We start from the raw sequence: 22486 nt of genomic DNA, 5'->3' as shown, positions 1-22486 counted from the left end.
TAGGAAAGCATCCAACAGGAAAGTGTGATTATTGCCGGGAAACAAAGCCCGTGGAGCATGTATTGCTATGGTGTGGGGAGTATCAGAGGGAAAGAGAGAGGCTGAGATCTAGTATGAGGGAGAAGGGGATACAGGAAATTAGTTTAAGGACTATATCGAGTAAAACTTCATTAAATGTAGTCTCAAATGTTTTGTTATCTTTTTAAGAGCAACGGGCTGACAGGTAGGATTTAGTTTCTCCGTCTCTGGCCCACACTCCAGCACAGTAGGTGGCGGTAATGCACCATGACGTTGGATGCCAACCACCAATAAACCCCAACCAAAGAAGACCACACACTCCAGTACAGTAGGTGGCGGCATTCAACTTCAACGTTTGTTTGCGGACCGCCACTATATCATAGAAGAAGAAAAAACGGTGACGTCAAGTTTCGGCGACGGAGGGGGCGTTTCTTCCGCATTCGTTTCTTGTGTTTACACAGTAGTTGTGAACGTGTATTTTGTCAAGATGATTGATCAGAAAGCACAAAATATAAGCTCTATTCCAATCGATGCATTTAGCAATATGCGAATCACATCAATATGGACATTTCTTATGTCTGTACGTTTGGTTTGTCTTTCTTATTCATCGGAACGTTCTCTCTGATGCTAGCTTGCCCTAGGAAAGATAAGTTAGCCTAGCTAGCTTAGAGCTAGCTATCTTTGTTGGTTTCTCTACTAGTCAAAATAGAGATATCTTACAAGATAAAATATATTAAGTTAAAAAGATAGGTCTGACCAGTTATCTGGTTGTTGTGAATTTAGAGTGCTAGCTAGCTAGTATTACAGATGTTGCTTATGAGTTAGCTTGCTGCTTATCTAGTACCAATGCCAACCCACTGTCCTCTAACACGATGCTGTTGATTGTTTGTAAATGTAGCTAGCTAGCTAAACCACTGTTTAATATCATGTCTGCAGATACAGTGGTCTGAGCCGTGGCTTATTGGACTTCTGGGGTTCCATGCTGTCTGTCTCCTTGCAACTCTCCTGACACGTAGATTCTACAGAGTGCAAATATGCCAGTTCCTGGTTATGGGTAAGTGGATGTGTGTTTCAACTACTAGCATTGTATAACATATTGATGGTTATATGTAATGTGATCTGTATATATTTTTTAAACACTACACATTTTATACACAAACATTTATTCATGCCATCCAGCAATTACTGTTTCCCCTCTCTCCAAAGTATGCATGGTGTACTGTGCCGAATATCTGAACGAGGTGGCAGCCATGAACTGGAGGTAAAGATCTAATTGAGCTGCAGTACATGGTATACTGGGAGAAAATATGTTGACTGTTTTTTTTTGTAATTTAGTTAGTGTGTTGAGGAACAACTTATTTTATAATTTCACAGGTCATTTTCCAAGTTCCAGTACTTTGACTCAAATGGGATGTTCATATCTTTGGTCTACTCCATTCCCCTTCTGCTCAACACAATCATCATTGTTGTAAGTTTTAAAGGTCATTCTCAACCATTAAATCCCAAGTGAAACAGAGCTGATCCTAGGCTTGTGTTAACAGATTTGTGAATGTGTGTGTGTCTCTCAGGCGTTGTGGGTGTACAGGACGTTCTCCACCATGATAGAGCTGAAGACCCTGCAACTGAAGAGAAAGGCCCGTAGAGAGCAGAACAAGAAGACTGACTAATCATTTTCCTCTGGGACCTCCATTGAGATCAGTGGGGTGCTGATGCTGGGAATCACCTCAACTGGATCCATGTTAACTTGGCTAACATGGTGCCACATCAGCATCACATGGCAAACATCTGCATCACAACATGGTTGGTTCCAGTGCTTCAACTGCCTAAACTTTTTGAAAGGTAGATCTGTACTGTGTTTGTATTAAGTACAGTATGAGAAGAGTGGAGGGGGTGATCACTATTGTCTTCCATCTTTTCAATGGGTAAATCTCACACCTGCGTTGCTTATATACTTGCCCAAGTTGACTTCCATCTGCAAATCAGAACAGACTGGATGGCTGAAGAAGTATGGTTGTAGTAAAGTTGCCTTTTTTCATTAAGTGAATATCGTTTGATGGAATACAGTGTACATATAAAACATTTATTAAGGGGACCAAATATGTTATCAAACATTTATAACATTTTTTTCTTCATATTATGTGATGAGAAGGTAGCCTACTTGTTTTGCACAACAATGTAATGCTCATGGCAAATATTGTCGTTATTTTGCATGTAGTGATAATGGTTATGGAAAATAAAATGTTGTATTTAGGCATAAATGCAATTTTTTTGAACCCTTTATATAATGTGAATTCATGGAACCATGTGAATCCACTCCTGCACTTATTCTGTTCTCTACTAGTCCACAATAGGGCGATAGTGACCCAATGACTATATGCTCTGTGCTCCAACACCCTCTGCGGGGTCGTAAAACAACCAGATAAATCTGGTTTTCATGGGAAATGAAAAAAGAGGACTTTAACAAGGCGACACTCCATCTTAACTCCTCCCCCATATTTACTGGATTGGTTCAACGGTGCAGAAGAGAACCTCCCCGGCGGGACCAGAAATGCCGCTACATTAGGTTAGTGCTCCATAAGGAGAGACATCAAGGATCAATAGCAAAGGAGCCTTTAAAGATGATTAACAGTGTAGATGATGCTACATTGAACACATCATTTATTTCACCGGGTCAAAGCAGATAAAATACAAAGGGTATTATCATGTTGATCTTTGGCAGATACTAAGAAAACCTAAGCTACATTTACAAAAAGGCCGACCCTTTAAAAGAGGTCCAATAACTCACACCCCATTTTTCACTTTTTATCTCAGAGAGAGGAGGAACATCTGATTCCAGCTGCGGGTTAGTTATTCACATTCTTTATTTTCCCAGATGCGTCTGACGTGTAGTGGAATGCGGTTCCTGTGTTGGTATGCGGTTCCTTTCATGATCTGCCAGGGATGATAGCTACGGACGTGATCATGTTCTCGGTCACAATCATGTTCTGAAAGTCATCTGAGGAGTTAAAGAGGAGGAGGGGCTTGGAAGGGCATTCATTGTCTCTGGTCTGTGGGGTTGTTGCATGCCGAGGCCTGATGTTTTCCCCCTTCAGGATAGCTATGCAGTGATTCCCCTGCCAAAAGAAGGGCTTTAGAAGTCCTCCTCCTATGGCAAGGATAGACAGGTGCTTGCTCATCCACACTGGTTTACATGCATGCACAAGACCTAATCTTCTGAATATGTTCTGGGATATAAACTAATGTTGGAATATGTAAAATCAAAGAAGTTACCTAAGAGGTTTCAGATACAGGGAGGATTGCATGGAAATATGAAAAGAGACTATGGAAACCATATGTGGTCATTTATCCACTTCTGAATTCTAAGCACAATATAGATTTGAAAAAGCTAACAGGTGCTTTAAGCTCTCGTCCAGTTGTATTCTGTGCTTGTGAGCTCGCCTATTTTCTGACAAAGTGCCTTGTCAGGGTTTGCAGTGTTGTGGCCTGCAGATGCCCAAAACCTCATGTTGCTCGGATCCGTGAATGATTCACCACCCATCTCTCTCACCTTGTAGGCCTTGTCAGGGAATTCCTGTTTGATTCCATTCCCAGATTCCGGCCTGGCCATTGCAGTGCCGCGGAAACTGTTAGAAATGTTCCCAACCTTAGTCCATGTTGTGAATCGGATTTCAGACAAGCATCTGCAAAACATCCTCACAAACCCTTGGCACAGGTCCCTGGCAAACCCAGTTGAAAGAACAAGGAGCGAGCAGATACTGCCAGCTTTTAATAAAAGATCCCCCTCAACCCCTGGAAACTTCACCCTGTTGCAGTGCAGATTATTATTACATAGATGCCTACATGCTTTGACTGTATGGGAGTTGCCACTAAGTGAGCTGGAATCAGAGTAGATCTTACAGATGTTTTTGATTGCACCCCCATCTGTGCTGAATGACAAACCAAATAAACACCAAACATTGTATATATATACCTGGGAGATAAACAAATGCTCTAATTCTGTTTGCTTACGACTTAAATCATCTGATCAACTGAGGTGAACAGTAAGCAATGACATCACAATATGACTATTAGTTGATCTTTCTTGGAATCTCTTTCTGTATGCTGTGCTCTTTCTCAAGTGCTTCCCTGACTGTGTGAGATATAATGAGGTCATAGATTAGACTTTGCTATACCAGTATATAATTAACCTGGCCAGGTTGGAGAGGAGAAAGGTGGTCAGTACCACGTGCAGGTAGCCTAGCGGTTAGAGTGTTGGGGCATAAACCAAAAGGTAGCTGGTTCAAATACCTGGGGGGACAAGGTAAAAAAACATCTGCCGATGTTCCCTTGAGCAAGGCACTTAAACCTTTAAAACATTTTTTCATTCAAGCTGCTTTATTGGCATGAAAATCATTGTGTCAATATTGCCAAAGCAACAATGCATACAATATACATTGTAATACAATTATAAACCATAACAAATAATAATAGAAAATGGTAGTAAATAATAATACAAAATTAAATACAAAAATAACAACATAGTAGAAATGTAATAAATTAAAAAATCTAAACATAAAAATAATAAAAATAAATAATTTGCTCCAGGGCTGATCCTGTAAAACAACACATTTTACTGCACCTATCCGGTGTATGTGACAATAATCATATTATTATTACATAGATGCCAATATGCTTTAAATGTATGGGGGTTGCCACTAAGTGAGCTGGAAACGGAGTGGACAGAACTGAGTTTACTGTAAGTGTCCTTCCCTCATTATTGTCTTGTAACTGATCTTTTAATTTGAGTGAGTGGAGTTTTTTTGTGTTTTCACATCCACCACCAAGTGACCACACAGCTCTGATGGCATACCATCCTCCCCCTTTATGGTATGTGACACGCTTTTCCCATCATCCTCTCTGACGTGGGCATCCTTCTTCCCAGTCACGTGACCCAAGTGTCCAGGATTCCCGTCACAGCTTCCTGCTCTGATGACAGAGCAGGGTAGCTTGTCCTCACTCACGAAACCGGATATGGCAGCACACAGTCCACACAGAACACACACACACATGCACACACACACAAATAGAGGTTTGCACTTACCATGCACATTTACTGAAAATGCAGAGAGCCATGCACCACACACACTTACATGCAGAGAGCCACACACACCAATAAATTCACATACACACGCAGCCTCTTTTCCTCTCTCTTGCTCACACCCACAATGCACATGGAAACTCAAAACACACCAGAAGCTACTCTACTGAGAAATGGAAGCACCTGTGCTAAAATGCTTCATAGAAAGTATCACTACACCAAAGCCACTCGCCTGATACTGCCAGCATGTATTCGTGAGAGAGAGAGGATACAGGGGCTGATCCTTCTGGTTATAGAGCATTGTTGTTTCTGATCAGCGTTGTCTGATGTACAGGGCCTTCAGAAAGTATTCATACCCCTTGCCCAATTCCACATGTTGTTGTGTTACAGCCTGAATTCTAAATGGATTAAATAGATTTTTCCTCTCACCCATCTGCACACAATACCCCAAAATGACAAAGTGAAAACCTGTCTTTTATCAATTGTAGCTAATTTATAGAGAATTTAATACAGAAATATCTCATTTACATAAGTATTCAAACCCCTGAGTCAATACTAGAGGCACCTTTGGCAGTGATTACAGCTGTGAGTCTTTCTGGGTAAGCCTCTAAGAGCTTTCCACACCTGGATTGTGCAACAAGTTCTGTGTCACGTAGAGTAGGCCAGAAGGCTATACTGGAAAACCTAACCTCTATCAAACTAAAAAGATGTCGGAGCTGCAAAAGTTATTCTGTGCAAGGGTGTTTATTTACAAAGTGATTCCGGAACAAAAACAACAGTACTGCCATCAAACATATACCTTATGGGCCAGCTAAAAACAATGCTACACCATCCACAGCTCAATCCAAAATGCCTCTCCATGAACGGAAAGAGAGGCTCCTTTTATAGGGCTAGCCCCTCCCCTCAGAACAATTAACACTAATTAATTAAGCAATTACCTAGTCAAACCTAAGTTTTCCATTAACTAAACATACTAAAGTATATACATTGCAACATGTTTATGAAACAATATCACAACATAACATTTACAAAATTACATCACTACTGACAGTGTCATTCAATATGCCCAATTACATGAATGAACCATTCGGGACAGGCACTACAAAGTCAGCCCAATTCCCTTAGCTCGGGTACTTATCCAGCATACCCGGAAGCTACAGAGATAGAGAGAGAGGAACAGAACAAAACAAAACAAAACAAACAACGCGCTCATCCACAACATCGATAAGTATAATAAATATTGTTTATATTAAATATGAACACTGACATAAGTGTGAAATGTATGTACTAAGACAGAAGTTACCCACATTGCTAACTTACAGTATCTGATAACGGAGCAGGGAGGAGTGATGAATGTGTGCGTGCGTTAAAGTACCAAATGTTGCCCGCGGCCAGTGATGGACTTCTACGTCACACTCTGTCAAACTGGTTGTTGATCATTGCTGGAGAACCATTTCCAGGTCTTGCCATAGATGTTCAAGTAGATTTAAGTTAAATCTGTAACTCGGCCATTCAGGAGCATTCACTGTTTTCTTGGTAACCAACTCCAGCATAGATTTTTCCTTGTGTTTTAGGTTATTGTTGTGCTGAAAGGTGAATTCATCTCCCAGTATCTGGTGGAAAGTAGACTGAACCACGTTTCCCTGGTTTTGCCTGTGCTTCTCCCCATTCCTTTTATTTTTATCCTGAAAACCCCCCCAGTCCTTAACGATTATAAGCATATGTAGCCACAACTATGCTTGAATATACAGTATGGAGATGGTAGTCAGTAATGTATTGGATTTGTCCAAGCATAACACCTTGTATTCAGTATTATTTTAACATCTTGTTGCAAATAGGATCCATGTTTTGGAATAGTTTTATCCTGTGCAGGTTTCCTTCTTTTCACTCTGTCAATTAGGTTAGTATTGTGGAGTAACTACAATGTTGTTGATCTATCCTCATTTTTTCCCTATCACAGCCATTAAACTCTGTAACTGTTTTAAAGTCCCCGTGGTGAAATCCCTGAGCGGTTTCCTTCCTCTCCGGCAACTAAGTTAGTAAGGATGCCTGTAGTTGTAGTGACTTGGTGTATTGACACACCATCCAAAGTGTAATTTATAACTTCACCATTTTCAAAGGGATATTCAATGTTTGCTTTTTTTTTTACACATCTACCAATAGGTGGCCTTCTTTGCGAGGCATAGGAAAACCTCCCTGGTCTTTGTGGATTAATCTGTTTTTCACTGCTCGACTGAGGGACCTTACAGTTAATTGTATGTGTAGGGTACAGAGATGAGGTAGTCATTAAAAAATCACGTTAAACACTGTTATTGCACACAGTGCTTATCCATGCTACTTATTATGTGACTTGTTATGTATATGAAAAAGTCAAAGGTTGTGAATACCTTCTGAAGGTGGCAAATTGTTTAGTCTTATGACAAGAACACTGAGCGTGAGCAGGAAATGCATGGCCCTGCTTGGATTTATGTCTCTAACAGGAACAGCCCAACTGGACAGGAAATAGACAGGAAATAAACTTACCTCACACATACCTTTCATAATCAAATCTAGAGTTAATTTATCCCAATGTATGCTCTCTCTTAGTGTGGTGGTGAGTGGTTATGTAGACACAGTTACAGAATTGTCTAGACCAGTGGTGACAAACAGATTTTGCCCGAGGGGCCGCATTCAGTCTTCAATGAGGTCCAGAGGACCGTACTGAAAGTTGGTTATATTTCTTTGCCGTCAAAATTTGAAAAAGTTGGCCCTTCTTCCATCGCTTTTGGAATTTTAAATACTCCCTGACTGTCTAGCTTTAATTTCTATGATTATTTGGCGGCCTGGACACAGTCGAGAAAATGTAGGTCCATTATCATTCATGCACAGTTTCCATTTGGTTTGAGAGTATATTGAAAATGTTTAAGTATACTGACCCCCCACCTCTTGACTAGACATAGCAGGATTTCTGCATCCCGGGAGCTCACACATGTTTGCTCTTGACCAGGAGTAACCTACCTGATTCAACTAAACCACTTATCATCAAGCTCTTTATTAGTTGAATCATTCATGTGATAAATCTATTCAGTGAGTAAGCGGGGTGATTCTCAGGGTAACTAAGGGAGGATCACACACAGAGGATCACAGAGGGGTCAGTCAGGCACACTAACTCCAGACTATCTGGTCCTACGCACACTTTGATGTAGCTCATAAACACCCCCAACTTAGAGAAATCTATTAATCCTTCATAATACCTAGATCTCAACAGCTCCTCTTCACTTTCCACCCCTGAAACAGAGTAGAGAGTAAACACGCATATACACAAGCACAAAGACAACTTAATTCTCAGTGGATGAAGCAATGGAAACTACACTCACGAACACTCACATTTCAACGTTTTATTTGGGTCCACACCAAAGGAAATTGTCAAAAAGGCCCAAACTTTTGGAGGTCAAGGGATGTATTTGGAATCCTCACCCCCTTTTCTCTAAAAAAGTTCACACACACACACACACACACACACACACACACACACACACACACACACACACACACACACACACACACACACACACACACACACACACACACACACACACACACACACACAGAGAAACAAACATTCAAAACATATATGAGTTAAACTCAGCCTGGCCTCAGCGTTTTCTGTTTACTAACTTTGTGGAAATCCATCGTATCTGCTTACCTCTTGGCTTGCGTTGCACTCTATAAAGAGGCTGTTTAAGTTTGCCTGTGTGATTTCAGGGGAACAAACTCAAAACACTCTCCAAGACCTTCACACTCATTCCCATCTGTACTGGAGTGCCTGGACCCCTACCCATTTGATTACAGTTTAAACTTCACTTTTCCCTGTATGTTTTGTATGTTTTAATCAGAAGGTCCTAAATTCCTTTTTTTACAACCTGGACAGATGCAGATCTCTGAGACCTATCACCTGCCTTGATGATGCCCTCTGTAACTGGCCTAGAGTTAGCCTCCATTATGAGGATTCACCCCCACCCAGGGGTGGTAGGTAGCCTAGCGGTTAAGCGAGTTGGGCCAACAACTGAATGGTTGCTGGTTTGAATCCCAGACCCGGCAATGTGAAAAAAACTGCCATTCTGCCCTTGAGCAAGGTAATTAACCCCCAACAACTACTCCCTGGGTGCTGATGATGTTGATTAACCTTTGTGTGGTGTTCAGGTCTTTGGGACCCATTTTCAATGTTTGCTAAAGAAAAATTATACAATGAATGATTTTTTCAACCTGAGACTCATTGGCCTTGGCTCATTTTCTGTGAAGTGAAATAACACATTTTCATTGAGTGCGCACCCCCCTACACATGTATCTTACATGTGGTGTTCGGGCCCACTGGACCCGGGGGTAGTAAAAGTGTGTGTGTCGGTATAAACAGGTAAAAATGAAACAAAAGGGTTTGCTGTGTGCCTTCACTCTGTCTTCCTCCCTGGGCCTGCTGTTTCAACTTAGCACCATTAACCATTCTGTCTCCCTGCCTGTCTCATGCTTTTCTTGTACTCTTTACCCTTTGTAGTGTGTGAAACTAAACAATGTCTTGCTGGAACCTGCACAATGTTATTACAATACATTATTTCGATACATTATTCCGTATTTTCCCACACTCTACCCCAGCCAGGTGCAAACTGGGGGAGGGACACAACAAATAAATATCTTTGCATGTGTGACTCCTTACTATCGAGGCACAAGGTGAGACCCAAATGCAGACACAGGAGGCAGATGGTTGGAGTCTTACAATGTTTATTAATCCAAAGGGGTAGGCAAGAGAATGGTCGTGGACAGGCAAAAGGTCAAAACCAGATCAGAGTCCAGGGGTTACAGAGTGGCAGACAGGCTTGTGGTCAAGGCAGGCAGGTACAGAGTGGCAGACAGGCTTGTGGTCAAGGCAGGCAGAATGGTCAGGTAGGCGGGTACAAAGTCCAGAAACAAGCAAGGGTCAAAACCAGGAGGACTAGAAAAAGGAGAATGCAAAAAGCAGGAGAACGGAAAAACCACTGGTTGACTTGGAAACATACAAGACAAACTGGCACAGAGAGACAGGAAACACAGCGATAAATACACTGGGGAAAACTAGCAACACCTGGGAGGGGGGGTGGAGACAATAATGAGGACAGGTGAAACAGATCACGGTGTGACCTCTTACCACAATCAATCAGTATGGTAAAAATTATCTCTGCTCAGAGGGCCTTAGAAATAACTTTTGCAGAGAGACAAGCTAGTGTGGAACGAGCGTCTTCCACTTTGGAAGATAAAGACTTTTTTGAATATGAGTATCATATCTCGTTGTCTGACAGTGAGTTGGAAGAAGAGGATGAGACTGACCCTCAGCCAACCCCAGGACCAGCCCGCCAGCAGCCAGCCCCAGGACCAGCCAGTCAGCTGCCAGCCCCAGGACCAGCCAGTCAGCTGCCAGCCCCAGGACCAGCCAGTCAGCAACCAGCTCATCAGCAGCCTGCAGGAGGAGAAATATAGATGCCTTTTTTTTTTATTGAATGGTTTTCTTGCCCAAGTAATGAGCCACCCCGCATGGCTGCCAATGTGATAAGGATGCAACCATGGCCGACGCGGATGGCGGATACTCATGTGCAGGACATAAAGTCTTCTTCTGAGCTGTTCATCCCAGACACCATCCAGAAAATCATTCTGGACTGCACTAATTTGGAGGGAAGGTGTGTTTTTGGAGATGGAAGGAGATGGACCAAACTAATTTACGTGCATACTTTGGGATTCTTATTTTTGCAGATGTTTTCACATCCAATTGGGAATCCACAGAACCCTTGTGGGATGAAGAAACAGGCAGAGAACTTTACTGTGCAACAACGTCTCTGGAAAACTTCCACATTATTTCCAGGATGATCTGCTTTGATAACTGAGACACCAGACCAGCCCGGCGGCAGAGAGACCAGCCCGGCGGCAGAGAGACCAGCCCGGCGGCAGAGAGACCAGCCCGGCGGCAGAGAGACCAGCCCGGCGGCAGAGAGACCAGCCCGGCGGCAGAGAGACCAGCTCGCTGCAATCAGGTCAGTGTGGGACAAGTGGGAGGACTGCCTTCCCCTGTTCTACAACCCTGTGCCCAACGTTACTGTTGATGAGCAGCTTACGCCATTCAGGGGCCGCTGAGTGGAATCAAGATCTGGTCTGCTTGTGATGCTGCTTCATCATATGCATGTAAGTGTATAAGGGGAAGCCAGATGGAGGAGCCCCGGGTTGTCCTGGACGTGACACAGGGACTCCGTGGCCACAACATCACATGCAGTACCTTTTTTACTTCGCTCAAGCTGGGACAGAAGCTCCTCAAGAGGAAGCTGACGATGGTAGGAACAATACGAAAAACAAGCCAGAGCTCATCCTACCTTGGCCTGCTGTAACTATATATGTGAGTGAGTGAGATGTTAGTAAAATTTCATCATTCTAGATTGCAGCCGGTAGCCCCAAGAATAAGTGCTGCAATGTGTGTGGACCCAAGAAGGACAGGAAGACACAGTACACATTCATCCTACCTTAAAATGAAATGACAAAATTGATTAAATTAGATATTTTTTATATTGATGTACACACCTACTCCACATTTCCAAAGTCCAAGAAAAATTCTAGAAACGTATATAATTATTAATTATAAAACAAAAATGTCTTGATTGAGTATGTCTTCACACGCCAGAGTTAATTCTCTACGGAAGCACCTTTGGCAGCCATTACCGTTGTAAAAACTTTACAATGAGATTCTATCAACTTTGCACAACTCTCAGGGCAACAAATACCCATTGTTTTTGTCAAAATTGCTCAAACTCAGTAAATTTCGTTGGGTTTCACTATGTGTTGTGTTGTATTGGAAAATAACCAAGCCTGGAGTTTTTTATTTAGGCCTCAAAGTTAATTTCTTTGTGTTGTCTTGCATTATTACTTAATAACAATTGTTGCCAATGAATGGATCATGAATGCAATGTTGTTGATCCTCTGTGTTGTCAAATATTATGGTTGCAGCATCATATCACGGGTATCCTTGTCACCAGCAGGGACTGGGGAGTTTGTCGGGCTCAAAATAAATATGAAAAGAGCAAAGCTCAGATAAAAAGTTTGAGGAAACCCTGCCTTATTACTGATACCTAACCCTGGGATAGAGTTTTATTTTTCAACGGGACAATTACACAAATATTAATGCCAAAGACACACCAGAATGGCTTTCCAACAGGTGTTGAGTGGCCTTCTAGGCAGAGTTGCAAAGAAAAAGCCATATCTCAGACTGGCCAATAAAAATAAAAGATTAAGATGGGCAAAAGAACACAGACACTGGACAGAGGAACTCGGAGTCGCCTCTTTACTGTTGACGTTGAGACTGGTGTTTTGAAGGTACTATTTGATGAAGCTGCCAGTTGAGGAATTGTGAGGCGTCTGTTTCTCAAACTACACAATCTAACGTACTTGTCTTCTTGCTCAGTTGTGCACCTGGGCCTCTCACTCCTCTTTCTATTCTGGTTAGAGCGCTGTTCTGTGAAGGGAGTAGCACACAGCATTGTACCAGATCTTCAGTTTCTTGGTCATTTATCTCATGGAATAGCTTTCATTTCTCAGAACAAGAATAGACTGACGAGTTTCAGGAGAAAGTTATTTGTTTCTGGCCATTTTGAGCCTGTAATCAAACCAACAAATGTTGATGCTCCAGATACTCAACTCGTCTAAAGACGGCCAGTTTTATTGCTTCTTTAATCAGGACAACAGTTTTCAGCTGTGCTAACATAATAGCAAAATGGTTTTCTAATGATCAATTAGCCTTTTAAAATGATAAACCTGGATTAGGTAACACAACGTGCCATTGGAACACAGGAGTGATGGTTGCTGATAATGGGCCTCTGTACACCTATGTAATATTCCATTAAAAAATCTGCCGTTTCCAGCTACAATAGTAATTTACAACATTAACAATGTCTACACTGTATTTCTGACCAATCTTATGTCATTTTAATGGACAAAAAAATGCTTATCTTTCAAAACAAGGACATTTCTAAGTGACCCCAAACTTTTGAACGGTAGTGTAGATTTTTCTTGCAAAAGCAATGGACCGCTAGGAGGAAGAAAGTTCTTTACTTTCCTTCAAACCTTCTCAGCTCAAAACAGCCACTTTGCCATCTACTTTGCCATTTAAACTTAATAGCACAGAAAACCAACATTATGTTTTCTTGATTAAAGCTAGTCTTTATTTTCCAGTAATGAAAGTATACCTCACTGTAATAAAAATATCTGCCAATCACTAAACACATCAATAAGACCAGTGATTGTTTGACTACAGGCATAGATCGATCTAATAAAAAGTGCAACAAACCTAATATCTACCTCCTGACAACAACAGATGGGGTCTGCTTCCCATAATCAGTTATTTGAAATGAGTGTAGGAGTGATGTGATAGGTCGACATTACTCTGCGTGGCGTACCACAACTTCCTGGAATTGGAATTCCATTGGGAATGTGTGTAAAGGTCTCTTAGCCCTTACAGTGTACTTTTTTCCAGGTATTAAAGAATTCTGCCAAAGTATTCCTCCTTGTACTAATGGAATGCCAACCAGTAAAGTTGGGTCAGCATGCTCCCATTCTCTGCTTTGATGTTAGTTTATTATGGGATACATGCATTGGTTATGATGAGCTGCTTTGACAGGGTTTCCTGCACCCTGGGTCAAAGGCAGAGCCAGGCGGAGCTAGAGTTAGGGTGAGGGTTAGGGTTGAGCAGGGGTGTGGACATTAAGTTAGGGTTAGGGTTGAGCAGGGGTGTGGACATTAAGTTAGGGTTAGGGTTGAGCAGGGGTGTGGACATAACGCTAGGGTTAGGGTTGAGGCGGGTGTGGACATAACTCTAGGGTTAGGGTTGAGCAGGGGTGTGGACATAACGCTAGGGTTAGGGTTGAGGCGGGTGTGGACATAACTCTAGGGTTAGGGTTGAGCAGGGGTGTGGACATAACGCTAGGGTTAGGGTTGAGCAGGGGTGTGGACATAACGCTAGGGTTAGGGTTGAGGCGGGTGTGGACATAACTCTAGGGTTAGGGTTGAGCAGGGGTGTGGACATAACGCTAGGGTTAGGGTTGAGCAGGGGTGTGGACATAACGCTAGGGTTAGGGTTGAGCAGGGGTGTGGACATAACGCTAGGGTTAGGGTTGAGCAGGGGTGTGGACATAACGCTAGGGTTAGGGTTGAGCAGGGGTGTGGACATAACGCTAGGGTTAGGGTTGAGCAGGGGTGTGGACATAACGCTAGGGTTAGGGTTGAGCAGGGGTGTGGACATAACGCTAGGGTTAGGGTTGAGCAGGGGTGTGGACATAACTCTAGGGTTAGGGTTGAGCAGGGGTGTGGACATAACGCTAGGGTTAGGGTTGAGCAGGGGTGTGGACATAACGCTAGGGTTAGGGTTGAGCAGGGGTGTGGACATAACTCTAGGGTTAGGGTTGAGCAGGGGTGTAGACATAACGCTAGGGTTAGGGTTGAGCAGGGGTGTGGACATAACGCTAGGGTTAGGGTTGAGCAGGGGTGTGGACATAACGCTAGGGTTAGGGTTGAGCAGGGGTGTGGACATAACGCTAGGGTTAGGGTTGAGCAGGGGTGTGGAATAAATTGTGGAGAGACATGGCAGATGACAGTGAGCATGGTTCAAACCTAATCCTAACCCTCTATCCTCTCCAAATAGGACTCCTCCACTTCTGAATTACCAACTCAAGCCTTGGCTACATGACTCCATGGGGTCCAACCAGATTCCTCTCATGAAATGGGAGAGATAATGGTTTCTTAGCCCTCTTAAAAATATGACGTCAGCCAATTCCAATCGCTGAATCGTTAACTATTTGTTGTAGCAAATTTGCTCGCTGTCCACACTCAACAAATTTACATTGCCTACTGTATTCCATGTGTTGGCCAGAGTTTTGGAATTGTGTCACTCATATATGATGCCAGTCTTCTCAGTTTCCTTTGATACATGTTGTTACTAGATAGTTGCTTGTTAGGTACACACAGACACACAGTGATTGATTGTTTGTTTGACTATTGCAATTTAGCTATGGCTTATCATAAATGATGCCGTAAATTCCATGTAGATGTTTTAGCTCTGGCAAAGTCTAGCGATGATGGAATGACATTTCAACTAAAACTAGTGTAGATGGTAACTTGAGTGACACCTCTTCCAGTGTTACAACAAGTGATCATACTGAAAGGGACGGTCATGTCAGTGGCGGTCTCGTCAGCAAAACTTAGACTGTCACCGAAACAAAGACGGTTCGGCCAAGTTTTTCTGCAGAGTTCTTCGCGGAAGTTAAGAGAGAACGGCTCCACACCACTCTATCACTTGAGTATCTTAACTAGTTATTTTCTGATCTCATTTGCTCCTTTGTAGCTTTGGCAACTATGCATGTGTTTTCTATACCTGTTCACTCCTCTCCCTGTAGGCTTTACAGACCCTCCCCACCCATTGGCTGCAACCCTTCTAATTTAGTGTACCCTGAGCGCACAACCCATGTGGAATTCCTGGTCTCTGACAGTATTTAGAACTGCCGATCTGCGGTCAAGAACGCAGAGTTCATCTCAGCCCCATGACTTTTTGGATCTGATGGAGACAAGGATCCTCCCAGAGAACACTGCCACTCCAGCTGCTCTTTCTTCATCTGACTCCGTTTTCTCTCATGGTCCAAGAGCATCTGGTCATTGCGGTGGTGGAACAGGGTTACTAATTTCTCCTAACTGGAGATGTTCTCTTTTCTCCCTCTCTCACCTGAATTCCATGCTGTCACACACTTGTCCACTCAAGCTTAACATTGTTGCAATACATATATCGCCCACCAGGTGCCATTGGAGAGATCCTAATTGAGCTTGACACCTTGATAACTAATTTCCTGACAATGGCCACCGCTCTTTGTACTTGGCAACTTCAACCTCCCAATGTCTGCCTTCAATTTATTTATTTCCAATGGTCTCTTTCCCCCCTCTTTTGACCTCACCCTTTCCCAATCCCTTCCAACTCACAAGGCAGGCAATACGCTTGACCTCATCTTTACTAGAGGCTGTCCGCCTACTAATCTCACTGCAACCCCCCTCCAGGTCTCTGATCACTACTTCGTTTCCTTTTCTGTCTCCCTTTCCTCCAACCCTAGCCACACACATGGTCATGCGCCGTTGCAATCTTCTCTCTCTTTCTCCCACTACTCTCTCCTCTTATTTCCTATCATCTCTCCCTTCTGCTAAATCCTTAGCCCTCCTGTCTCCTGATTCTGCCTCTTTGACCCTACTCTCCTACCTTTCCGCATCATATGACTCCACTAAAGCCACTTTCTATCACTCTAAATGTCAAGCTTCTGCCTCTAACCCTATGAAACTCTTTTCCTCCCTCTCCTCCCTCCTTTATCCTTCCCCATCTCCCTCCTCCCTCTCTGCGGACGACTTTGTCAACCCCTTTGTAAGAAGGTTGACAACATCCCCTCCTCATTCACTCAGCCTAATGAGTCCACTGGTCTCACTCATACAGAACTACCCGTACGCCCTGACCTCTTTCTCCCCTCTCTCTCCAGATGAAATCCTGCGACTAGTGAGGACTGCCGGCTCAAGCCCATCCCCTTCTCCATTCCCCAGACCATCTCTGGAGACCTTCTCCCATTCCTCACTTCCGTCATCAACTCATCCCTGACCACTGGCCCCTCTGACTTCAAAATGTCCCGAGTCTCTCCCTCGTCAAGAAACCAAAACTCGCCTCATCTGACGTCAAAAACTATAGACCTGTACCCCTTCTTTCTTTTCTTTCAAAAACACTTGAGCATGCTGTCTCTGATCAACTCTCTCATTATTTCTCTCAGAACGATCTTCTTGACCCTAACCAGTCAGACTTCAAGATGGGTCACTCAACCAAGACTACTCTTCTCCTTGTCACGGAGGCTCTCCGCACTACCAAAGCTGACTCTCTCTCCTTTGTTCTCATCCTCCAAGATCTATCCGCTGCTTTGAACACTGTGAACCATCAAATCCTCATCTCCACCCTCTGGGTGTCTCAGGCTCTGCACACTCTTGGCTCTTGGATTGCAGCCTCCCTGGCTGGCCGCTCCTACCAGGTGACAAGGAGAGGATATGTGTCTGTACCACGTACTCTCACTACTAGTCAACACCCTGCCATTCTCTGCAAACATCAACGCAGTGAATCGCTCCTTCAGGTTCATGCTCTACAACATCAGTAGAGGACGACCCTACCTCACTCAGAAAGTGGCGCAGGTCCTAATCCAGGCATTTGTCATCTCCCATCTGGACTACTGCAACTCAGTCTAAGCTCGCCTCCACTACAAGACCATGGTGCTTGCAAATGTAGGAGCAAAGGAACTGCCCATCCCTTCCTTCAGTCTATGCTCAAAACCTACACCCCAACCCGAGCACTCCATTCTGCCCTTCTGGTCTCTTGACTCCCCCACACCCAGCTCCCGCTCAGCCCAGTCCAGGCTCTTCTATGTCCTGGCACCCCAATGGTGGAACCTGCTAGGCTAGGACAGCAGAGTCCCTGCCCATCTTCCAAAAGCACCTGAAACCATACTTCTTCAAAGAGTATCTTAAAGAATACCCCTCCTCACCTTGACCCTCCACCCTCCTTGTTTTTTAAAGAAAAGCACATTTTTTGTCCATTAAAATAATATCAAATTGATCAAAAATACAGTGTCGACATTGTTAATGTTGTAAATTACTATTGTAGCTGGAAACGGCAGATTTGTAATGGAATATCTACATAGGCGTACAGAGGCCCGTTATCAGCAACCATCACTCATGTGTTCCAATGGCACGTTGTTTTAGCTAATCCAAGTTTATCATTTTAAAAGGATAATTGATCATTTGAAAACCCTTTTGCAATTATGTTAGCACAGCTGAAAACTGTTGTTCTGAATAAAGAAGCAATCACATTGGCCGTCTTTAGACTAGTTGAGTATCTGGAGCATCAGCATTTGTGGGTTTTGATTACAGGCTCAAAATGGCCAGAAACAAATAACTTTCTTCTGAAACTCGTCAGTCTATTCTTGTTCTGAGAAAGGAAGGCTATTCCATGCGAGAAATTACCAAGAAACTGAAGATCTGGTACAATGCTGTGTACTACTCCCTTCACAGAACAGCGCAAACTGGCTCTAACCAGAATAGAAAGAGGAGTGGGAGGCCCCGGTGCACAACTGTGCAAGGGGACAAGAACATTAGAGTGTCTAGTTTCAGAAACAGATGCCTCACAAGTCCTCAACTGGCAGCTTCCTTAAATAGTACTCACAAAACACCAGTCTCAACGTCAACAGTGAAGAGGTGACTCCAGGATGCTGGCCTTCCTCCTTAAATAAAATCCAATTTTATTGGTCACATGCGCCGAATAAAACAGGTGTAGACTTTACCGTGAAATTCTTACTTATAAACCCATTTCCAACAATGCAGAGTAAAAAAGTAAGAAGAACATTTGCTAAAAAAAGGAAATAATAACACAATAAAGTAACCATACAAGGCTATATACAAGGAGTACCAGTACCAAGTTAATGTGTAGGGGTATGAAGTAGGTCCTGGATGGCATGGGCCGTACACAGTAGCCTCTGTAGCACCTTGCGGTCAGATGCCAAGCAGTTGCTACACCAAACGGTGAAGCTAGCGTCCCACCTGGCCAACATCCAGTGGATTACAGAGCGCCAAATTCAAATACAGAAATATTCTAAAAATTCAGAAAACATACAAGTGTTATACATCGGTTTATATATTAACTTCTTGTGAATCCAACCACGGTGTCAGATTTAAAAAATGTTTTACGGTGAAAGCATACGATTATTTGAGACCATCGCCCAGCAGACCCCAGTCCACCTGGCCATGCTGCTGCTCCAGTTTCAACTTCCACCTGACTGTGCTGCTGCTCCAGTTTCAACTGTTCTGCCTTATTATTATTCGACCATGCTGGTCATTTATGAACATTTGAACATCCTGGCCATGTTCTGTTATAATCTCCACCCGGCACAGCCAGAAGAGGACTGGCCACCCCACATAGCCTGGTTCCTCTCTAGGTTTCTTCCTAGGTTTTGGCCTTTCTAGGGAGTTTTTCCTAGCCACCGTGCTTCTACACCTGCATTGCTTGCTGTTTGGGGTTTTAGGCTGGGTTTCTGTACAGCACTTTGAGATATCAGCTGATGTACGAAGGGCTATATAAATACATTTGATTTGATTTGAGCAGACAAATCATTACAAACAGTAACCAGCCAAGTAGAAGAGTAATAGAGATAAAATTAATCACTTACCTTTGAAGATCTTCATATGGTTGCACTCAGAAGACATTCATTTACTCAATAAATGTTTCTTTTGTTCGATAAAGTCTCTCTTTATATCCAAAAATCTCAGTTTTGTTCGCACGTTTTCTTCAGTAATCCACAGGCTCAAACAGTCACAAATAGGCAGACAAAAAATCCAAATTGTATCCGTAAAGTTCATAGAAACATGTCAAACGATGTTTATATTCAATCATCAGGTTGTTTTTAGCCTAAATAATCGATAATATTTCAACCGGACAATAACGTCGTCAATATAAAACGTAAACAAGAAAGGCACTCTCTCGGTCGCGTGCATGAAAAAGCTCTGTGACACGGCAGGGTCCACTCATTCCAACTGCTCTTACTCCCTCATTTTTCAGAATACAAGCCTGAAACAATTTCTAAAGACTAGTCTAGTGGAAGGCATAGGAACTGCAATTTAAGTCCTAAGTCAATGGATACTGTAATGGCATTGAATAGAAAACTACAAAACCAAAACAAATCCTACTTCCTGAATGGATTTTTCTTAGGTTTTCACCTGCCAAATCAGTTTGGTTATACTCACAGACACTATTGTAACAGTTTTGGAAACTTTAGAGTGTTTTCTATCCAAATCTACCAATTACAGTGCCTTGCGAAAGTATTCGGCCCCCTTGAACTTTGCGACCTTTTGACACATTTCAGGCTTCAAACATAAAGATATAAAACTGTATGTTTTTTGTGAAGAATCAACAACAAGTGGGACACAATCATGAAGTGGAACGACATTTATTGGATATTTCAAACTTTTTTAACAAATCAAAAACGGAAAAATTGGGCGTGCAAAATTATCACCCTGTAGGCTGCCTCATTGTTTTCTGTGATCAGTCCTACCACCGTCGTGTTGTCAGCAAACTTTATGATGGTGTTGGAGACGTGCGTGGCCATGCAGTCATGGCTGCACATGGCGTACAGGAGGGGACTAAGCACACAACACTGAGAGGCCCCCGTGTTGAGGGTCAGTGTGGCGGATGTGTTGTTGCCTACCCTCACCCCCTAGGGATGGCCCATCATGAAGTCCAGGATCCAGTTGCTGAGGGAGGTGTTCAGTCTCGGGGTCCTTAGCTTAGTGATGAGCTTGGAGGGCACTATGGTGTTGAATGCTGAGCTGTAGTCAATTAACAGAATTCTCTGGAATGAGCCGTTCAAAGCATTTCATGCCTACGAATGTGAGTGAATGTGAGTGGTATGTGGCGGTCGTCATTTAGACAGGTTAACTTGGCATTACTGGGCACAGGGACTATGGTGGTTTAAACATTTAGGTATTGAGTAACACAATATGAGTCATAATACCCATAAAATATATATACAGTCAAACACGAAAATGGTTCCAATCATTTTTCCACCATTTATTTTTCCATAGGGGATTTTAGAACTACAGTTGAAGTCTGAAGTTTACATACACTTAGGATGGAGCCATTAAAACTATTTTTTCAACCTCTCCACAAATGTCTTGTTAACAAACTATAGTTTTGGCAAGTTGGTTAGGACATCTACTTTGTGCATGACACAAGTAGTTTTTCAACAATTGTTAATTCACTGTATCACCATTCCAGTAGGTCATAGGTTTACATACACCAAGTTGACTGTGCCTTTAAACAGCTTGGAAAATTCCAGAAAATTATGTCATGGCTTTAGAAGCTTCTGGTAGGCTAATTGACATAATTTGAGTCAATTGGAGGTGTACCTGTGGATGTATTTCCAGGTCTACCTTCAAACTCAGTGCCTCTTTGCTTGACATCATGGGAAAAGCAAAAGAAATCAGCCAAGACCTCAGAAGAAAATTTGTAGATCTCCACAAATCTGGTTCATCCTTGGGAACAATTTCCAAACGCCTGAAGGTACGACGTTCATCTGAACAAACAATAGTACGCAAGTATAAACAGCATGGGAATACGCAGCTGTCATACCGCTCAGGAAGGAGACGCGTTCTGTCTCGTAGAGATGAACCTACTTGATGCGAAAAGTGCAAATCAATCCCAGGACAACAGCAAAGGTCCTTGTGAAGATGCTGGAGGAAACAGGTACAAAAGTATCTATATCCACAGTAAAACGAGTCCTATATTGACATAACCTGAAAGGCCGCTCAGCAAGGAAGAAGCCACTGCTCCAAAACATCCATAGAAAAGCTACGGGTTGCAACTGTTCATGTGGACAAAGATCGTACTTTTTGGAGAAATGTCCTCTGGTCTGGTGAAACAAAAATAGAACTGTTTGGCCATAATGATCATCTTTATGTTTGGAGGGCACTCATTCCAACATATAATATCAATTGTAATTCATAACATATCATACGAAATGGGTGATGAATATCCACAAACTAATACATACCATATGAAACGTAACATATCATACTAAATTAAGTGTTTCAGATTCATGTACAGAACAATATGAAATGCTTTCAGGCCAGGTTGGCATCAACTATTCTGCTGTAGTGAAAGCACTGTCAGCAATGTTACCATCACTTTCATTCATGTGATCCACAAGATTTTTTCATTAGCATCATGAAGACTGTTCCAAGTTGGGAGAAGAACCAAATGTGCTTGCCTGCGTCTCTTTCGGGTTCAGCAGAAACTGCAGGATGGTTATTGACTGTCCTGACATACAAGTTGCTACTCCAAGTCAGATGGGTCTGGAGAAGTAAACCTATTCTGTGTACCGTTCAATGCACTCCTTCAAGCTACTCCAGGGAGTTGCACCTAATGTGGTGATAACATACTGCAGTGATGTGTATTTGTGTTTGACAAAGCCATTGTCCAGAAGTCAGGGTTTGAGAAGATCTTCATGTCTGGAGACATGATTTTGGCAAACAAAGGCTTCTTGATCCAGAGATTGATACCTGCAGGAGTCACTGGGAACATTCCTCCATTCCTGAACCACAGAAGGTTCACAGAGTGCGATATACAGTACCAGTCAAAAGTTAAGACACACCTACTCATTCCAAGGTTTTTCTTCATTTGACTATTTTCTACATTTTAGAATAATAGTGAAGACATAAAAACTATAAAATAACAAATATGGAATCATGTAGTAACCAAAAACGAGTTAAACAAATATAAATACATTTTATATTTGA

General features: G+C 42.7%; 1 protein-coding gene across 1 annotated transcript; it reads left to right on the top strand.

Moving 5' to 3' along the window:
• The first annotated feature begins 428 nt into the window (after window positions 1-428).
• tmem18 (transmembrane protein 18) lies at window positions 429-2276 on the top strand. The gene is made up of 5 exons (XM_020455161.2): window positions 429-598; window positions 955-1072; window positions 1225-1279; window positions 1393-1486; window positions 1587-2276. Exons 1-5 carry the CDS (start codon window positions 506-508, stop codon window positions 1683-1685), a joined length of 459 nt encoding a protein of 152 aa, XP_020310750.1. The 5' UTR covers window positions 429-505; the 3' UTR covers window positions 1686-2276.
• Window positions 2277-22486: the final 20210 nt, after the last annotated feature.

The sequence above is a fragment of the Oncorhynchus kisutch genome, linkage group LG21 (assembly GCF_002021735.2).
Source record: "Oncorhynchus kisutch isolate 150728-3 linkage group LG21, Okis_V2, whole genome shotgun sequence".
In the NCBI taxonomy this organism is placed as follows: domain Eukaryota; kingdom Metazoa; phylum Chordata; class Actinopteri; order Salmoniformes; family Salmonidae; genus Oncorhynchus; species Oncorhynchus kisutch.
The sequence above is the reverse complement of the archived record's forward strand: the minus strand, read 5'-3'. Positions and strand labels throughout refer to the sequence as shown.

Coding starts and splice junctions, on each gene's coding strand:
- tmem18 (XM_020455161.2), top strand. CDS start 506: ATGATTGATCAGAAAGCACAAAATATAAGCTCTATTCCAATCGATGCA. Junction 1,280..1,392: donor GTGGCAGCCATGAACTGGAG/GTAAAGATCTAA, acceptor ATAATTTCACAG/GTCATTTTCCAAGTTCCAGT. Junction 1,487..1,586: donor TCAACACAATCATCATTGTT/GTAAGTTTTAAA, acceptor TGTGTCTCTCAG/GCGTTGTGGGTGTACAGGAC.